Source organism: Chiloscyllium plagiosum, chromosome 6 (genome assembly GCF_004010195.1).
Source record: "Chiloscyllium plagiosum isolate BGI_BamShark_2017 chromosome 6, ASM401019v2, whole genome shotgun sequence".
Taxonomy (NCBI): domain Eukaryota; kingdom Metazoa; phylum Chordata; class Chondrichthyes; order Orectolobiformes; family Hemiscylliidae; genus Chiloscyllium; species Chiloscyllium plagiosum.
This window is the reverse complement of record NC_057715.1, coordinates 71,312,249-71,331,741: the sequence shown is the minus strand read 5'-3', so window position 1 is coordinate 71,331,741 and position 19,493 is coordinate 71,312,249. Positions and strand designations below refer to the sequence as shown.

Below are 19,493 nucleotides of genomic sequence, written 5' to 3'. Positions count from 1 at the left end.
ATTCACCACACCCCATAAAGAGGCTAGGTTTTGCTGGACAACCTAGTTTTCTAGAGTGGGAGCAACAAAGTTGTGTATGTCATTTCAATGAAAATGAAATGCCACCTTCTAACTTCGTTAATGTCAATTAAGCCTGTGATGGAGTTGGCACATAGACAGAACTTTGGTTTTGTAGCATTTATAAAGGACAGTCTAGCATAGCGATGATACATTCCCCAGAATGCCACAAGAAGAATGATGTTGCATTCAAACAGCAACAAAGTTGTAGGATTATTGTACAAAACATTATAGTTCAGAATATGTTGAAACACGTGTAAAAGATGGTGGTGGAGTAGGGCTTCCAAGCCCGGGACTCGGCCACTTCTTTTATCGATTCTTTTCCTTTTTATACTCTCCTCGCTCTTTTTTTTTTCTCTTTCATTTTATTGTACTTGCCTGATGGTGAAGAGCTTGCTTGCAATGACAGCATCAGCAGCGAGTGGACCTAGCAACATGGACTCATGGCAATGGGTCCAAGGGAGGGTTTGGATTCCCAACAACCTCTACATCCAGCACAGAATCATGGCGGTGGCAGTGGGGGTGAATTTGTGCCGAGTATAAGACCCGGCAGCATCAACAGGTGCTGCGTCAGCGAAGTGGGACCTGAAGCAGACTCATGGAGGTGGTGGAATCGAGTTGGGGTGGTACTGGGCGGCATCAACAGTGTCTACATTGGTGAGGCCCAGCGAGGACTCACAGTGTTGAGGGTGTTGGTGAGGTGAGATGGCACCGAAGATGGCGAACTCCGTTCCAGTGGTTGCAGTGCTCGAGCCTGGCCACTCGGCCCATGGCGGAGTACTTAGCAAGAAGGACTGGAAAGTTGAACACGTTTTCTTTATTTCCTAACTTTTCTGCTGTTATATTCTATGTTTTGGTTTATTTTTTGTGTTTCAGGATGACATAGCGACACTATAAAACACTTTTCACTGTAGTTTTCCAACAATACACGTTACAATAAATAGACCAAATCAAAATACCTATGTGTTTTTCAGATTTTTAAAATTATTAATTGAAATTTGACAATATAATTAAACTAAAGCTTTCCTAGTTCTGGGTAGTACTCCCTGTTTATTTTGAATATTTTGCACTAATTTGAATGAATACTTTCCTTCAGAGTAGCTAACAATTTAAATTGTATTTAACTAGCATTTAACTCAGGAATAATATCAACACAAATGCCTTCTAGAAAAGGTTAAGATATAAATCCAAGATAATGGGGCTCATGAAGAATGCAATCCACATATATAGCTGCGGAAGAATTATTGATCTTAATTCAGTATTTCACCATTCATACACTGAACTACTGCAACATGTGTGGCAAAGTCACTGCTGTTCATCTCATCCACTTTGTAACGTAGATTTTTACAAGACAGTTTTACAGCGTGATTCACTGAAGCATTATCAGCTCAATCCGTGTACAAAGTAGAAATAGATTGCAGGCCATTTTGAACATCGATCATGGTGAAATCATTCCAATATTGAGTGAGGTCAAGTGGAGAAGCTGTCCAAGACATTTGGGAATTTCTCACACCTGTTGTGAATTAGTAATCTAAATTCAAAGGTATTTACAGATAGAGTATTGTTCGTGTTTTCATACAAATAGCTGCAGGCTTCAAACTGCTGGTTTAATGGGAACTACCTATTCTAACATTTCCAAAAAAGAAATGCAGGACTGGTATAATGAGCCCTGGTTATGATATGAGAATACACTGCTAATTATTTGTTTTTCCAAGGAAATGGACCATTAACAGTTTTCCACAGGCAACATATTTTACTGGTTAAAAAATGACTAAGTTAAAAATCACATCAGGTTATAGTTCAATAGGTTTATTTGAAAGTACATGCTTTCCTATTGCTACCTAATGAAGGAACAGTGCTCCAAAAGCTAACACTTCCAACTAAACCTGTTGGACTATAACCTGGTGTTGGGTGATTTTTAACTTTGTCCCCTCTTGTCCAACACTGGTACCTCCACATCATTAAAAAAGACTGACCTCCTTCCAAAACACCCGCTAATTAATTGTGTATGTTTTCTGACTGCTCTTAACCTTGCTGGTCAATTTAGAGGCATCATATTATATCAATGAAATTACAAATACAAACAATCCTTCTTCAAGATTTTACAGGAGTGTATTTTGGTGTTTTGTTCTTTACTTGAGTGCAAACCTGTAAGTTTATGACTATGATGATATATTTTTGAAAAGATGGATTTAGGTAAGCATGGTTCATTGCTGAGTATTGGCCCACAGACTTTGCCAACAGTGATTGACTGATCAATAAATACATTGGTAGTAATTATCAGAACACAAATGTTGTTACTGCGTTGTGTATCTCGCATGTTAGAACATTTAGAGTTAGGGAACAACCATTTGCCTAACTTCAAAATAAATCATTGTGTGAACCACTGAGACATTTTGACATAAGAGAGTATTCTATAGCTAGACATGCTGCTATCGGTTTTATACCAAATGATGTTGGTTTACTTTAATATTCTTTGATTGTACTCCTCAATACAGGGGCCACAATGGCATGGCTCAGCATCTACTGCCTCACCACTGACTGTGGAGTCCTTGGATGAGGCAATTGCTGGATTTGAGACAATAGAAGAGCTTCTGAGGCATTTAGATCCAGAATTCTGGGAAGAAGACTTGAACAATATCTTTCAGGCAACAACTGGGTTTCGTGGCAGAACCTTTCACCATCAACGGAAAACCAAAGGTCAGAAATTAATTCATGATTAAATAAAAGTAATACAAATATTATTTCACATTAGAATCAATATAATTGTAAGATTCTATTTCAATGTATTGAAAGTGCATATGCCAGGATGGTAATAAAAACCATTTAAAATGTCAAAATTTGCCTAAAGTTTCCCTTTCCTATCTCAGCTATTTCCTCTAACCATCTCCCTCTCCAATACATCACTTCACCACCCTTTTAATTCCTCTCTTATCTTCCCTCAATGCTCTCCCTCACTTTCTCCCGGTCCTTTAACATAGAAATGTACAGACCAGAAGCAAAAGTAGGCCATTCAATTCTTTGATCCTCTTGACCATTTAACATGATCATTGCTGATCCTCAACCTCAATACCTTTTTTCCACTTTCTGTTCATACCCCTTGATACCTTTAAAGTCTAAAATTGTATGTATCTCTTCCTCAAAATTATTCAGTGTCTTGGCCTTCACTACCTTGTATGGTAGAGAATTCCACAGGTTCACTGTCCTTTAAGTGAAGAAACGTTACCTCATCTCAGTCCTAAATAGTCTACCCTGTATTCTGAGACTGCATCCCCTGGTTCTAGACCCCCGAACTAGGGAAAGCATCCTCTCTACATTTAGTCTGACCAGACTATTAAAATTTTATACATTTCAGTCAGTTCCCCTCCTATCCAGCTAAACTCCAGTGAATACAGGCCTAGGTAAAACAAATCTGTCCCCATTGGTCAGTCTGTCTTTCCCGTTATCAGCTTAGTGAACTGAGTATATCCTTTCTTAGGTATGGAAACCAAAACTGCACGTAATATTCCATATGTGGTCTCACCAAGGCCCTGTATAGCTGCAAAAAGATATCCTTACTTCTGAACTCAAATTGTCTTGCAATGAAGGCCAATTATCCATTTGCCTTCCGAATGACTGACTGCATCGTTCTGTCTACGTGCATTGACTGGTGTACAAGAATGCCCAGATGCCTATGTACATCCACGCTTCTCAACATATCGCACTTTAAATAATACTCTTCCTTTCTGTTTTTCATATTGAAGTGTACAATTTCACACTTACTCACACTGTACTTCATCTGTCAAGAGTTTGTCCACTCACTCAACTTGGTAAAAACAATGACTGCAGATGCTGGAAACCAGATTCTGGATTAGTGGTGCTGGAAGAGCACAGCAGTTCAGGCAGCATCCAAGGAGCAGCTGTTGCCTGAACTGCTGTGCTCTTCCAGTACCACTAATCCAGACACTCACTCAAGTCATTTAAACCAACTTGAAACCTCCTGAATCCTCCTCACAAGACACAATCTTACCCACTTTCCTAACTCTCCTATCGGGCATGCACTATTCTTCTAACCCTCTCTCCTCTCTTTCCACCATCCTCACCCACTGTTCCATACTTTTTCCATTACACCCTCCACCATCTCTCCCTTAGTCCATTGACCCACCTAAACAATCACTCTATACACTCACACAAGAAATCTCTTTAAGAAGTGTCTTCTAAGATTTGCTGATGGCTCATAATTGGGTATTATACTCATTCAATCCCCAATCTGAATTAATTGATTTTGTCAGGACAGCATTAGACCAAAATAATTGAACTTGGTGATTCAGACTGTAAAGAGAAAAATCAGTGAGACTTCTCATTGCTCATTTCAATCCAGTCCATTTTTTAATAAAAGTCAGATAATGGCAGGTTCCAATGGAGCTGTGTTTATATAACTTGCCATAACTTGCTGTCCAAGGTCACTCTTGAAAAATTACAACTTGATGACATACTGGAGGAAAATCAGCAGCTAGACATGAATCCAAATCTAAAAATATTTGCTATCTAAGATGTTAACATTTGAAAAACTGCATCATAAATTGTCAGGATACAATAATTTGGCACTACCGTAAGTAGAAGCAGAAGTGAGAGAATAATAATTTTTCTGCTAACATGCTTTCAAACTAAAATCTCTAATTTTCACTGCCCTAATAGCTTGCTTTTAAACTGTGTTCTAACTTTTTAAAAGCGTAAGGATGTGAATGAAAACTGATCAGTATTATTTCCATTGTGACTTCTATTTGATTGAATTTGATTGTTTTTATCTTCACTGCAATAATGGTCACATGTCACAGGATGATGAGAGTAGCTGGGGACTGGGAACTGAGGCAGTCACTCTCTAAATGAGGATTGAGAGAAGGAAATGTCTGATTTATAAAGCAATGAGATAAAGATCTGTCAGGAAATGCCAAAGCATTCATGCATTTGGGTAATACTTTCATTTGTTTAGTTTGAAGAAGATGACTAGGATATCTGGAGAAAAAAAAAGTATGAATGATATTCGTGAGTGACAGTGTGTTGAAGAAGAGGCAAGAATAACTTTCTTTTCAACTCTAATATTTTCAGCAATGAACTGCAACTGACTGTAGCTTATCTTTTGACTGTCAGTGAAGTATGGAAGTGTGCAAAATTTCCCAATCTGCAAAGAATAATTTAAGATTGGCTTAATTTCAATTGGAGATTCCCTGTTACCTTGGGAAGAGAAGGAGGAAGAATAATTGAAGGCAGTGTGGTAAGGCTGCACTTGGGATGTATAGCACTCAATACTGAAAATGTAATTAGGGGGATTCTGAACCACATTCAGACCAGGAGAAAGAGAAACAGCCTGAAGGAATTGTTAAGAACAACTGTCCCTGGTTATAAGCCACCCTGAATGTAGGAGCCATACTTTTGATCTCTACATCTCTATTACTAATAAACACTATCAATCTTCCATTGTGCACATTAATGCACTGCTGAAAGCCATTCAAAACCTTAACAAGAATGGTAAGCTGCTGAAGTAATTGAACATCGGCGAGATCAAATGCAAACACACTGAATGGTTCAGGGAACATCTCTGGTCCATACGTACAAACCTACCTCCACCTTCCCATGGCCATCCACTTGAACTCCCACTCCCACTCCCCAGAAGACATATCCATTCTGAGCCTCCTCCACTGCCTATACAAGGCCACCGTCAAACTGGAGAAGGAATACCTCATCTTCTGCCTCAGGAACCTACAACCACATTGCATGAACATTGAATTCGCCAGTTTCCAAATCTCCCCTCTGCCCACCCCATCCCAGATCCAATCCTCTGAATCAGATCCACCTTTTGACCTGACATACCTGTCCATCTTGCTTCCCACTTATCGACTCCACCCTTCCCACCAATCTATCACTGTCACCTCCTATTTTCGCCCACCTATTGCCTACCTTCCCCTTAGCCACCTCTCCCCAATTTATCACTCAGCCCTCTTCCTACACCCCACTCCTGAAGAAGCATCCTGCCCAAAATGTCAACTCTCTTGCTCCTCGGATACTGCCTACCTGCTGTGCTTTTTCCAGCGCCATGCTTCATCAACAAAAATCTTACAACTGGACAGACAGTTTGAAAATTCTACGGAGCTGGAAATTTTCACAACTCTGCATTTGATGACTGTGTGTAAAATCAGGTCTGTATCCTGGGCCAGACTTAACATTAATTGGGTGATCTGCTTGGTTCATGCTGTGTCTCTACAGAGACCTGTGCTTATTTTATGTAAAGTTGAGGAGGGAGTGGAGTTATAATGGGGAAGGAACTGATCAGAAGTATATTTTATTGTGGGTCGGGGGTAACCATGATGTCAGAGTGAGGTATCACATTACAATCACATTTCTATAAGCAGATGCTAAGACCAGATTTATGAAAGGAGTGGTTAATTACCCCCAGATAGATTGCTGAGCTGGGAAACTATCGCTTTAAGTTATGGAAATCCTGAGCGAGTGTAGTCCTCCAGTGAACATGCTACCTCTTAGACAAATGCTGAAGATAATCCTACATTCTTCCATGTAGCTTTATTGATCGACAAGCAAGAGAAGTGAAATCTGGACCATCAGACTATTTATCCAAGTTGCAATTATCTCGTGAACTAGAAATTGAACTGGACCAGTTCCATAAATACTGTGGCCACAAGAGCAGTCAGAGGCTATGGTGAAGAAGGCATTTGGTATGCTTTCTTTTATTGGTCAGAGCATTGAGTATAGGAGTTGGAAGGTCATGTTGCAGCTGTACAGGATGTTATTAGGCCACTTTTGGAATATTGTGTGCAGTTCTGGTCTCCTTCCTTCCTATCAGAAGGATGTTGTGAAATATAAAAGGGTTCAGAAAAGATTTACAAGGTTGGAGGATTTGAGCTATCGGCAAAGGCTAAACAGGCTGGGGCTGTTTTCCCTAGAGCATCGAAGGATGAGGGTTGACCTCATAGAGGTTAATAAAATCATGAGGGGCATGGATAGGATAAATAGACAAAGTCTTTTCCCTGGGGTGAGGGAGTCCAGAACTAGAGGGCATAGGTGTAGGGTGAAAGGGAAAAAATATAAAAGGGATCTAAGGGGCAACTTTTTCACGCACGAGGTAGGTGTATGGAATGAGTTGCCAGAGGAAATGGTGATACAATTGCAACATTTAAAAGGCATCTGGATGGCTATATGAATGGGAAAGATTTAGAGGGATATGGGCCAGGTGCTGGCAAATGGGACTAGATTAGGTTAGGATATCTGGTCAGCATGGACGAGTTGGACTGAAGGGTCTGTTTCTGTGCTGCACATCTCTATGACTCTATGACTCCTGACTCCAAAAGCCTATCCAGCATCTACAAAACACATGTCAAAAGTGTGATGGAATTATCTCCATTTGCCTAGATGGGCGTCGCTCCAGCAGCACAAAGGAATCTCAACATCATTCAGAAGAAAGCAATCCATGTAAAGCACCTCACCCACCACTCTTGATATTCAAACTCTCCACCATCAATGTACAGCGGCAACAGTGTCACTCAGGTCCTCGAGTAACTCACGAAGGCTCACTTAACTGCACATTCCAAACCTGGAAGGACGAAGGGTAGCAAGTGCTTGGCAACACCACTGCAATTTCCCATCCAAGCCACTCACCACTCTGACTTGGAACTAAATCGCCATTCTTCCTGTGTCACTCAGTCAGAATCCTGGATCTCCATCCAACAGCATGATGGGTCTACCTACTCCGAAAAGACTACAGTGGTTCAAGGAGGCAGCTTACCACCTCCCTTTCCAAGAAAATTCATGATGGACAATAATGATGTTCTAGCCTGTGATACCCATTTCCTATGAACAAATAGCCTTTATTTGAAAAATGTGTCTTTTCATGCTCCATCGTCCAGCTACATCTGTTTATTTGTGTTCTGGTTCATGTGTGTTCCTCTCTCTCAACTATATCATGGATGTTTCTGAATTGGCTCTTGAGAGTGATTGAGCAATAATCAGTATATTACTGAGAGAATTGATGCAGGGGTGTTGGTGTTCTCTCTTTCTTGAGCAAAGTTTTGGAGAAATAAAGGAAAACAAGGGGGAGCTGTGGACTAGCAAACCACATATCACACTCTTTCACGTGAAGGAACCTGACTTTATTTTCTGGCAGCTGATATCATTTGCAATGGATCGAAAAAGAAGAAAATCAAAACATCCAGGTGAACATGGCTAACCTTTCGTCACATATTCCATGTTCTCAGGAATTTCAATGCCTCTTGTGAATCAAGGGGGGGTGAGAAGTAAATTTCACAATTTAACTTTATTATTCAATTAATAGAAGTGGGCTCGCTCAAAACACAGTATGAATAATGGCCAGTTAAGATGCCAGAGGAGAGTGCACATGGAACTGTATGTCAGCGGGAGTCAATGTTTTCAGGAGAAGAAAGTTTCTTTTACATCACAAATATGATGAGCTTGTTTTAAATATTCCTTGGGTCCCTGTTACAGAATATTCAATTGATGAAACCCTTAGATAATCTTGTCAATTTACATTTCAATGTCATTGGTTTACATCTAGTTCTAATTATAAGTCACATTTTCCTACACTTCTCAATTATTTTCAAGGTGGTTTCACTGAGGCAGGAAGGATGTTTGATTTAGTGAATATATATCATTATAAACACAATATTTTGTATCTTTGGAATTGTGTTTCAATGTAGGATAAAATGGTGACATGCTCAGAATTCTGTTGATGTGTGGCTTCCTTGTTAAAGGAGCCTAGATTATTCCACTCACAAGAAGCTGCATGGTATTTAGATTTGTAAGCAATAGCCAAAGCATTTGTGCTGATAGTAAAAACTGTTCATCTCAAGTCTCAGGAAAGTGGTAAAAATGTCAGGTTTTGTATTTTAGCTGTCTATTTAATATCACTATGTAATTAAGTGGGAGTCGAAAGGAAATCTAATCAACATAGCAACCTGGTTGCAAAGCCCATAGGATTCATTTTGCCATGGAGCTGGGCTTAAGAAGAATGGAAGCCATTGTAGGATAGGATTATGTGTTTCTACTAAACAGTATGCCAGAATTACACAGACAGGGCAGTCTGATCGGAACTAAGACAAGTGGAGCAACTGGCAACAACAAGTTTCCAAGGTTCACCTTGCAGTTTGGAGCTCACATTTGGATTGAAAGGATCAGATTTGTGAGGATTTAAAATTAGGCTAGAAGATTCACCTAATCAGATAAACTGGGAGGATCTTCAGGAAAATCCTATAGCAAAAAACAATAGCTCGAGAGTTAAAAGTTGCTTAGCTGCAAAAGAAAACTTAAGGAAGTAAATGCTTGGAATTTGAGAATTACTTTGCACAGATTGCAGAAGATAGGTTAAATAGACAAAGTTTTTTTTCCCTGGGGTGGGGGAGTCCAGAACTAGAGGGCATAGTTTAGGGTGAGAGGGGAAAGATATGAAAGAGACCTAACAGGCAACATTTTCACGCAGAGGGTGGTACATGTATTGAATGAGCTGTCAGAGGAAGTGGTAGAGGCTCATACAATTGAAACATTTAAGAGGCATTTGGATGGGTATATGAATAGGAAGGGTTTGGAGGGATATGGGTCGGTTGTTGGCAGGTGGGTCTAGATTAGGTTGGGATACTGATCAGCATGGACGGGTTGGACTGAAGGGTCTGTTTCCATGTTGTACATCTCTATGACTCTGAGAATTGATTGTCGCCTTAATGAACGGTAGATTGTTTAAGTATGGAATGGGGTTTCCAATTGTGCTAAAAGTAAAAGGGGATTGTTCTGTTCTGTAGTCTGAATAGTGGTTTGTTTATGTTGCTTTTGGTTTGTTATTTATGCAGTGAAAGTTGTAAACTCCATAATCTTGCCAAGTGTTCCTTTCAGTTAGTCATTGGAAATTGAAATTTGTTTGTAAAATGTTATCGTTCTTTGTGAAGATTAGTATTGGCCAAAATATAAATTATTACGAGGACTTTTTTATTTCATTCTGTAGTGAGTATATACTTCAGCTCAACAAATGATCCAATAGTTAGAATGATTGAGGTTATGGGAACGTGGAGACAAACCCAGAACCAACCTCTGTGACAGTCCTCTGCACAGTCATTTTTGAACAGTGTCAGTTCATTTCTTGCTGTGCATGTGATGTGACACTAAATAGTGCTAAATGGATTACATCAAATAGATTAGCCAGTCTTAGGCATTGAGAGAAATGGAAATATTACACTTGTGTGAAACGATGTGAGCAAGGCAATTGATGAGGATGACGCAAAGTATCTGCAGAGGAAGACAGGAACGGGCAAAAACTTGGCAGATGGAAGTTAATGTAAAATGTGTGGGTATGCACTTTGGTGGGAAGAATAAAGGAGTTGAATATTAATTTAAACATAAATTTTAAAAAGAGAGTGATTTGGAAGTCCTTGTCCATGAATTGCAAAATGCTAGCTTCCAAATTAGCAGGTTCATTGGAGAAGTAAATAAAATGTTAGCATTTACTTGAAAGGGAATGGATTGTAAGGGAAGGGAGGTTTTGATAAAACTATATAAGGCACTAGGTAAAAACAATGACTGCAGATACTGGAAACCAGATTCTGGATCAGTGGTGCTAGAAGAGCACAGCAATTCAGGCAGCATCCGAAAAGCTTCGAAATCGACGTTTCGGGCAAAAGCCCTTCATCAGGAATAAAAGCACTAGTCAGACAGCTAGAATACTGTGAATAGTTCTGTGCCCCTCTTCTAAGGAAAGACACATCAGCATTGGATGCAGTCCAGAGAAGGTTCACTAGACTGATCCTTAGTATGGAAGGACTGTCTTATGAGGAGTCAATAGACAATAGACAATAGGTGCAGGAATAGGCCATTCTGCCCTTCGAGCCTGCACCACCATTCAATATGATCATGGCTGATCATCCTTAATCAGTATCCTTTTCCTGCCTTAACTCCATAACCCTTGATTCCACTGTCCTTGAGAGCTCTATCCAACTCTTTCTTAAATGAATCCAGAGACTGGGCCTCCACTGCCCTCTGGGGCAGAGCATTCCACACAGCCACCACTCTCTGGGTGAAGAAGTTTCTCTTCATCTCTGTCCTAAATGGTCTACCCCGTATCTTTAAGCTGTGTCCTCTGGTTCAGCACTCACCCATCAGCTGAAACATGTTTCCTGCCTCCAGAGTGTCCAATCCTTTAATAATCTTATATGTCTCAATCAGATCCGCTCTCAGTCTTCTAAACTCAAGTGTATACAAGCCCAGTCGCTCCAGTCTTTCAGAGTAAGGTAGTCCCGCCATTCCAGGAATCGACCTTGTGAACCTACGCTACACTCCCTCAATAGCCAGGATGTCTTTCCTCAAATTTGGAGACCAGAACTGCACACAGTACTCCAGGTGTGGTCTCACCAGGGCCCTGTACAGCTGCAGAAGAACCTCTTCGCTTCAGTTGGGCCCGTACTCATTAGAATTCAGAAGAATGAGATGCAACTTTATTGAAACATGGAATATACTTAGGGGAAGATGCAATAGTTTCTTCTTCTTGTGGAGAGTCTGGGACCAGAGAGCACAATCTCGGAATAAGGGACACAGTGCTGATTCTGGGTGAAAATAGGGCCCATTTCTCAGCAGAGGTTCATAAAATTCAACTATATATATAGAGTGACAGTAGTTTGTACAACATTTAGAAACGTTTTAAACACATACACCAAGAATATGTTGCACCTATTGTGCAAATAAATTTATATTAACCTTCTTAGTCTGTTGTTTAAGCCACTTATGTCTGAGCAGGTTGATGTCACATAAAGTAATGAGTAGAAGATGGCATTTCAAGGCTGTGATTCTTTGGGTTTAGTTTTAAATCTTGGGTGAGAAATCTAAAGAGCATGTATGTTTTGAGGCCTGAGCCTCATTTAAGCAGGACTTGCAAGTTCTCGGTCACTTCACTGAATTCAGACCTATTGGCCATCACCATGCTGGTGTGTGAAATATAAATGCAATAGTGTAAAATACTACAAGCTGGCTTTCTGTAGTGAAGTGGCCCATATCATGAGCCACTTACTCTTTTATAGCCAGGTAAGTAAAGATATTGTACAAACAATTTTGTTGTCTTCCAAGCTTATTAACAGCAGTATTAAGGCAAGTCCTGGGTTATGCATTTGAGATCGAGCCCATGGCAGCGCACATAGCTTATGCAATCCTTCGATACCGAGAGAAGCATCTAATTTCCTTCAGTTTCCCACACATATAATTTTCAATGTTGCCAAATTGATCCTCATCAGCACAAACACTAGCTTCCTCTATTGACGTCCTGTGTTTTGTATTAAAAGGTCTAATACTGAAACAGTCCAGTGGTACATAGGATGAAAGGAGTGCCAGCATACGTGGCCAGCAAGTGATGATTGTATTTGATCACCATTTCAACCCCGCTTGCGTCAGCAGCTCAAACTAAAATCTATCCACATTTTAATGTTCATTCAAAATTAACCAAAGAGCTGAATGTTACCAAAAATCCACTAAATGTCAATTTTGGGGCATTTCAAGGAGAGTTTCTGTTCATGAGCTGCATTTTAATGCACTAAGGTTAGATACTAATGACATGTAAATGCATGCAAATAAGTGTCTCAGTACTCACTAGAAAGATTCTCATCTTGCTGTTCAAAAGCTGATTGCAGAATCAGACTTTTTGTCTTAACATTGAGAATCTCATTTTTTCAGTCTGGCAACATTTTCCCAACAGACCCACCAATGCCTGGTGTTCAGGGACTGGGAAGATTCAGTCCATAGTTTCCTCTTTCCTCTGTTGTTACATGTTTTAATTATAGAACATTTTGCAATGAATACATGGCATATTCTAAATTAAGAGAAAACTCTACCATGAAAATACCTCTTATTTCCAAAATGTTGCTACAATACAGCATTTTCAAGCTGTACATTTCTAAGCTATGTTCTCCTGTAGTTTGATTTGGGTGGCATGGTGGCTCAGTGGTTAGTGCTGCTGTCTCATAGTGCTAGGGACCAGAGTTCAATTCCAGCCTCAGGCAATAGTTTGCACATTCTCCTCCAGTCTGTATGGGTTTCCTCCTGCTATCCAAAGATAGGCAGGCTAGGTGAATTGGCCATGCTAAATTGCCCATAGTATTCAGGGATGTATTGGTTAGGTGAATTAGTAAGGGGTAAGTGTAGGGGAATGGGTCTGTGTGTGTTACTCTTTGGAGGGCCAGCGGCCTGTCTCCACAATGTAGGGATTCTATCATTTATTACTTAATTATGAAGAAAGCAAATATTCCCCCATTTTTCAATCCCAGATACAATATATTCAATGAAATTATTGAATATAAAAATAAAAATTATCAGATTTTCCAATGACTGGATAATCCATAAGACTATAATATCTAGAAGCAAATTTAGGCCATTGGCCCATCCAGTCTGTTCAGCTATTTGATCATGGCTGACCTGTTTTATCAACCCTATCTTACTCCTTCGCCCTTAATATTGAATCCCCTTAATAATGAAAAACATACCTATCTCTGTGTTGAATTCAATGACTTGGCCTCCACACCCTTGTGTGGTCGTGACTTCCACACATTCACTGACTGAAGAAATTCCTCCTCAGCTCAGTTCTAAGTGGTCATCCCTTCACTATGAGGCTGTGGTCTCGGATCCTAGTCTCTCCTGCTAGTGGAAACATGTTCCCCATATCCATTCAACCCAGGCCTCTTAATTTGCTGTAAGTTTCAATCAGATCTCTACTCATCTTTCTAAATTCTATTGAGTACATTCCCAGAGTTACCAACCCTTCATCCCAAGGATCATTCTTGTGAACCCTGTCTGGACCCCCTCCAATGCCAGCATGTCTTTCCTTAGATACAGGGCCCAAAACTGCTCACAATATTCCAAATGTGGTCTGATACAGCCTCTGCTGCACAACCATGCTCTTGTACTCTCACCCTGTCCAAATTAATGTTAACATTGCATTTGCCTTCCTAACTGTCACTAAATCTGCATGTTAATATTAAGGGAATCCTGAAGCAGGATTCCAAAGCCCCTTTGTGGTTCAGATTTCCAAAGTCTTTCCCTGTTTAGAAAATAGTCTGTGCCTCTATTCAAGCTGCCAAAGAGCATAACTTCATAATTTGCATTCCATCAACTACTTCTTTACCCATTCTCCAAGCCTGTCCATGTCCTCTGCACCTCCCCACTTCCTCAGCACCACCTATACCTCCACCTGTCTTAGAGTCATCTGCAAACTTAGTTCTAGATCATTAATGTATCAGTGAATAGTCGTGGTTCCAACATTGATTCCTGCAAAACACCACTAGTCACCGGCTGCCATCTTAAACAAGACCCTTTATTCCCACTCTCTGCCTTCTGCCAGTTTGCCAATTCTTTATCCATTCTAGTACCTTGCCCGTAACATGAGGGGCTCTTACTTTATTTAGCAACCTCCTGTGCAGCGCCTTATCAAAGGCCTTCTGAAAATCCAAATAGATCACGTCCACTGGCTCTCCTTTGTCTAACTTGCTTGTTACTTCCTCAAATAATTCTAACAGATTTGTCAGGCATGTCCTTTACTTAGTGAAGTCTTGATGACTCAACTCTCTTTTACCTTGCAATTCTAAGTACTACACAATCCCTCATCCTTAATAATGGAGTGTAAAATCTTTAGCAATAATGAGATCAGACTAAGTGTTATGTAATTTCTAGCCTTCTGCCTCTCTCCATTCTTAAACAAGAATGCTACATTAGCCACTTTCCAGTTCTCTGGGACCCTCCCTGACTGCAGTGATGTATGAAAGATTACCAATGATACACCCATAATTTTCTCAGCTATCTCCTTCAAAACCTTGTAATGCAGTCCATCCAATCCAGGTGATTTATCCACCTTCAGACCTTTCAGCTTCTCCAGTACTTTCTCCTTAGTGATGGCCACTGCACTCACCTTTGCCCCCAAATCTCTTGCTGTTCAGGTATACTACTGGTATCTTGCACCATGAAGACTGATGTAAAGTACCTGTTCACTTTCTCTGCCATTTCCTTGGTCCCCAGTACTACTTCTCCAGTCTCATTTTCCAGCAGTCTCTTTTGCCTCTCTTTTATGTTTTGTATATCAAAAAACTACAGCAATCATCTTTTATATTACTTGCTGGTTTGCTCTCATGTTCCATTTTCTTCACCACTATTTGCTTTTTGGTTGGTTTTTAAAGGCTTCCCAATCTTCTGGCTTCCCACTAATCTTCACTACATTGTTTTTCATTTGCTTTTATGCTATCCCAGATTTCCCCATCAGCCACGTTTGCAAAGTCCTCCCCTTAGTCTGTTTCTTCGTCCTTGGGACGAATTTCTGCTGTGCCCATCCTTTGCCATTGCTTCTCCGCCATCTTTTCTGCTAGGGTCCCCTTCCAATCAATTCTGGCCAGCTTCTCCTTCACATCTTTGTCATTACCTTTACTCAATTGTAATGCCATGACATCTGGTTCTAGCTTCTGCCTTTCAAACTGCAGAGGAGTTAATTCTATCATATTATGGTCACTGTCCCATTGGGTTACTTCATCTATAAATTCCCTAATCAAATCTGTCTCATTACACATAATCAATTCTAGAATTTCCTGTTCCCTAGTGGACTCTACCACAAGCTGCTCCAAAAAAAATCATCTCATAGACATTCCATGGATTCTATTTCTTGGCATTGGCTACCAACCTGCTTTTCACAGTCCTCCTGCATGTTGAAGTGCTCTGTGATTATTGTAATAGTGCCTTGCCTACCTGCCTATTCTGAACTATTCCTCAATCTGCAGTAGAGCAGATTCTGAAAGAATTGTCCAGACAATTTCAGATTTTGCTGGACCGTACCTCTCTCTAAAGGTCTCCATTTAAATTGAAGAACTCAGAGAGTTTGTTGCTGTTAAATAAATTGCTACTCAGCAAAATTTAGACATTTTCTAAATTCTAGAATTCTAGACAATTTTCAGTGAATTGCTGAGTAAGTTTTCAATTGACCCCCGATTTACTTCTCACATTCCCTGCTATATTTCACACAGGCCCTGACCCAACAACCCTCTGCTAGTGGACTCACTGAAACTCCTCGACCTCATCTCCAATTCTTCCTCCTTTCTCCTGACACCCCTTCCTCCTCCTCCAGACCTGACTATTTCCCATCACCCTACCTATTAAACTGCAGAATAAGACCTTTGACTGCTGTAATAAAAGGAATGAAATATGCCTTCTCCCAAATGTTCTCTGCTACCAGTGGATCTGCCAGAACAGAGGCACAGTTCTGCACTTCTGAAGAGTCCCTAATTGGAATCTCCTGTCAGAAGTGCGCAGCTCTTTCATTGCAACATGAAGGAAACTCAGCCCGTCATTCCACATGTTATGACCGAGACCGGTGAAGTGCACTGTCACGCTAGTCCCATTACTCTATAGGTCACAGCATCAAATCAGAAATATTTCTTCCAGTTTCCAAGATAACAAATTAAATACAATCTCAATATCAGGTTTTAAATAACAAGTTTCTTAACAAATGCAATGATGGATTTAATATTAAGATAAAACTGATTCAGTAAGATACAATGTTTGGTTAACATAGTCAATAATATTGACATATAAATGTTTATCTCTCTAAATAGTACCAAAATATACACACAGACACCGATACTTCAAGGAAAAACAACTTAAACATTTACAGAGATTGACTTTCTGTAAAAGAAAACAGTGACCCATGTATTATTCTTGAAGGCAAGCTGATAAAATGTAGGATGCACTGGAGTCTGTGAGCTTAATGTTATGATACGTGTGGACAAATTACTGATCATGCACTGGATTATCCTGCAGGCAGAAACTGCTCAGGAAATACAATCGTAATAATCCTTCAATATACTTTCAAATGAATAAATAGATTTCACTCCAGCTGTTGTAGAGAGTTTTCTTTTCAGAAGTGGGAGTGATCAGCTGAGTAACATGTTCAACTCAGCTGGTTGTTAACAGCCTTTACTTCAATTAAACCAAATAAATAAGAACACCTCCAAGCCAGCAGTTATTGCCAGTTATTGGATTTCTTTTTTTTAAACAAAAGACCTCCAATGCCCACAGTTATGTTCCAACAACCAGCTGTGGTGTTTTCCTTATGCGGCCTACTCCTCCTGTTCCCTTTAATGTGCTGTAATTTGCATTACAATTCAACAAATGGTTTGAGTTTTTTCTAACCCATCCAATAACTGAACATTTTACTGCCTAGCAAAATATTTTGAAGTTGGACCTAAGTTTCTTGGGTATAGCTTTTACATTCATCTCTGCAGTTGTACAGTAAGTATAACTGCAGTTATACTTGGAATATAAAAGCACTGTTGTGCTACTGAGACTTTATAAAGCTCTGGTTAGGCCCCATTTGGAGTACTGTGTCCAGTTTTGGTCCCCACACATCAGGAAGGGCATACTGGCACTGGAGCGTGTCCAGCGGAGATTCACATGGATGCTCCCTGGAATGGTAGGTCTAACATACGAGGAACGGCTGAGGATCCTGGGATTGTATTCATTGGAGTTTAGAAGATTAAGGGGAGATCTAATAGAAACTTACAAGATAATACATGGCTTGGAAAGGGTGGATGCCAGGAAATTGTTTCCGTTAGGTGAGGAGACTAGGACCCGTGGACACAGCCTTAGAATTAGAGGGGGTAAATTCAGAACAGAAATGCAGAGACATTTCTTCAGCCAGAGAGTGGTGGGCCTGTGGAATTCATTGCCGCAGAGTGCAGTGGAGCCTGGGACGCTAAATGTCTTCAAGGCAGAAATTGATAAATTCTTGATGTCACAAGGAATTAAGGGCTACGGGGAGAATGCGGGTAAGTGGAGTTGAAATGCCCATCAGCCATGATTGAATGGCGGAGTGGACTCGATGGGCCGAATGGCCTTACTTCCGCTCCTATGTCTTATGGTCTTATGGTCTTAAGTGGTGCATAACATTGATATGCAGAATTATGTAGAGTTCATAACTGTAGAGTTATGAATGTGCTCCTCAAATTTGGCTTGACAGTTATTCCTTGAAAAAATCAAACAAGTGAAAAAGATAACTGAAATAAATTAAATGCCAGCGTTAATTCATTGCTGTTGCCAGTTGCAATTCCTCTATCAACATGTTTGATCACATGTTTAGGAGATGGAGATGAGTGGCTGCGCCAAACATTCAAAGATCAAAGATCATGGTTCTTCAACCTTATCATCATAACTACAACCTTTCCTGTCTCATTTTTGTTTTTTGTCTAATTTTGGATATGTTGATGTTGCCTTTGTTTTTTTTTTCTTTTAGTTATTTTCTTGTAGATGTATTATGCGGTTATCCCAGTCATGTCATGTCAAGCTAAAGGAAACCATTTGTGGCTGCCAACAATATTTTGGTCAGAGTGCTTCAACTGATACAGAAATAATCTACTGATTTGCTAAATCCCTTACTCCTGCACCCTGGTATTCACCAACTCACCATGACATTCTTACCTCACAGCTATTCATAGTATCTGTGTTTCTGTATTTTTTCACAAGTACAAAACCACAATTCCAGACACTTAAATGTGCTTCGCGCTCGCACAAGCTGTAATAACACAGAAAGAAGCATAGTTCTGTGATAATGAAATTCATTGTGATGTTGATCTCACATTTTTAATATGAATTTGAGGTAGCACTGTACTGCGTGTGCTGCTATCTGTATTTTCTAAATGTGTAGGTTCTTTAGGGGCCTACTTGTTCTAATATGTGTAAGGGTAGCCACCTTGCGGTCTGGTAAGAAAAGTCATAGAGTAAACAAGACATAGTTGATTGTATGTCTGCAATTATGTACAGTTATAAGAGAAGATTATGCATTGCTTCAAAGACTATAGGATCTAGCCTTAGTTCTATCTCCCACAAGGCCCTTCTCTGCTTTCCCACCAGGTCCTTGTGACATCATCACAATAGATGGTGCTTATTGTACTCGAGTATTAACCCATCCAGACTCTCTCCACCAAGATGGATCATTTTTCCAACTAATTCTGAAATTATTGTTATACATTTATTTATATCATTACATTTCACTATTCTCCCTGAATGCTTTTTCTCCAGACTCAGACTCAGATAGTTTTGTTGTGTAGAAGATATTTTGTTGGTTAGAAAGTAGTTGTATTAGACTCTCTTCCTGACAGTTTGAAGTTCTCTGGAAGACCTTTAATCTCACCCCCTATCTGAGCAGACTTCTTTTCTTTGTCAATTCTTGAATTTTTAGACATTGCTTGTCTCTTCTTTGTGTAGCCCATTTCCAACAACCAAGTGTGGTTACACCTTTCTATCTGACCAAAATGAAACAATAATAATATTTATCCCCAGGGATATTACATAATGTTTAGGTACCACCATGAGCTTGCAGAGAACTGTAAACTCTTCCACCATCTGTTCTGTGACAGGCTTTTCCTTTAACTCCT

General features: G+C 40.0%; 1 protein-coding gene across 2 annotated transcripts in view; it reads left to right on the top strand.

Moving 5' to 3' along the window:
• The window catches only part of pdgfd (platelet derived growth factor d), a 177,378-nt gene that overhangs the window by 134,333 nt on the left and 23,552 nt on the right, over positions 1-19,493 (top strand). For both annotated transcript variants that reach the window (XM_043691812.1, XM_043691811.1), the window contains exon 5: positions 2,556-2,757. In XM_043691812.1, coding sequence (XP_043547747.1) covers positions 2,556-2,757 — 202 coding nt within the window. The remainder of the gene's footprint in view (positions 1-2,555; positions 2,758-19,493) is intronic.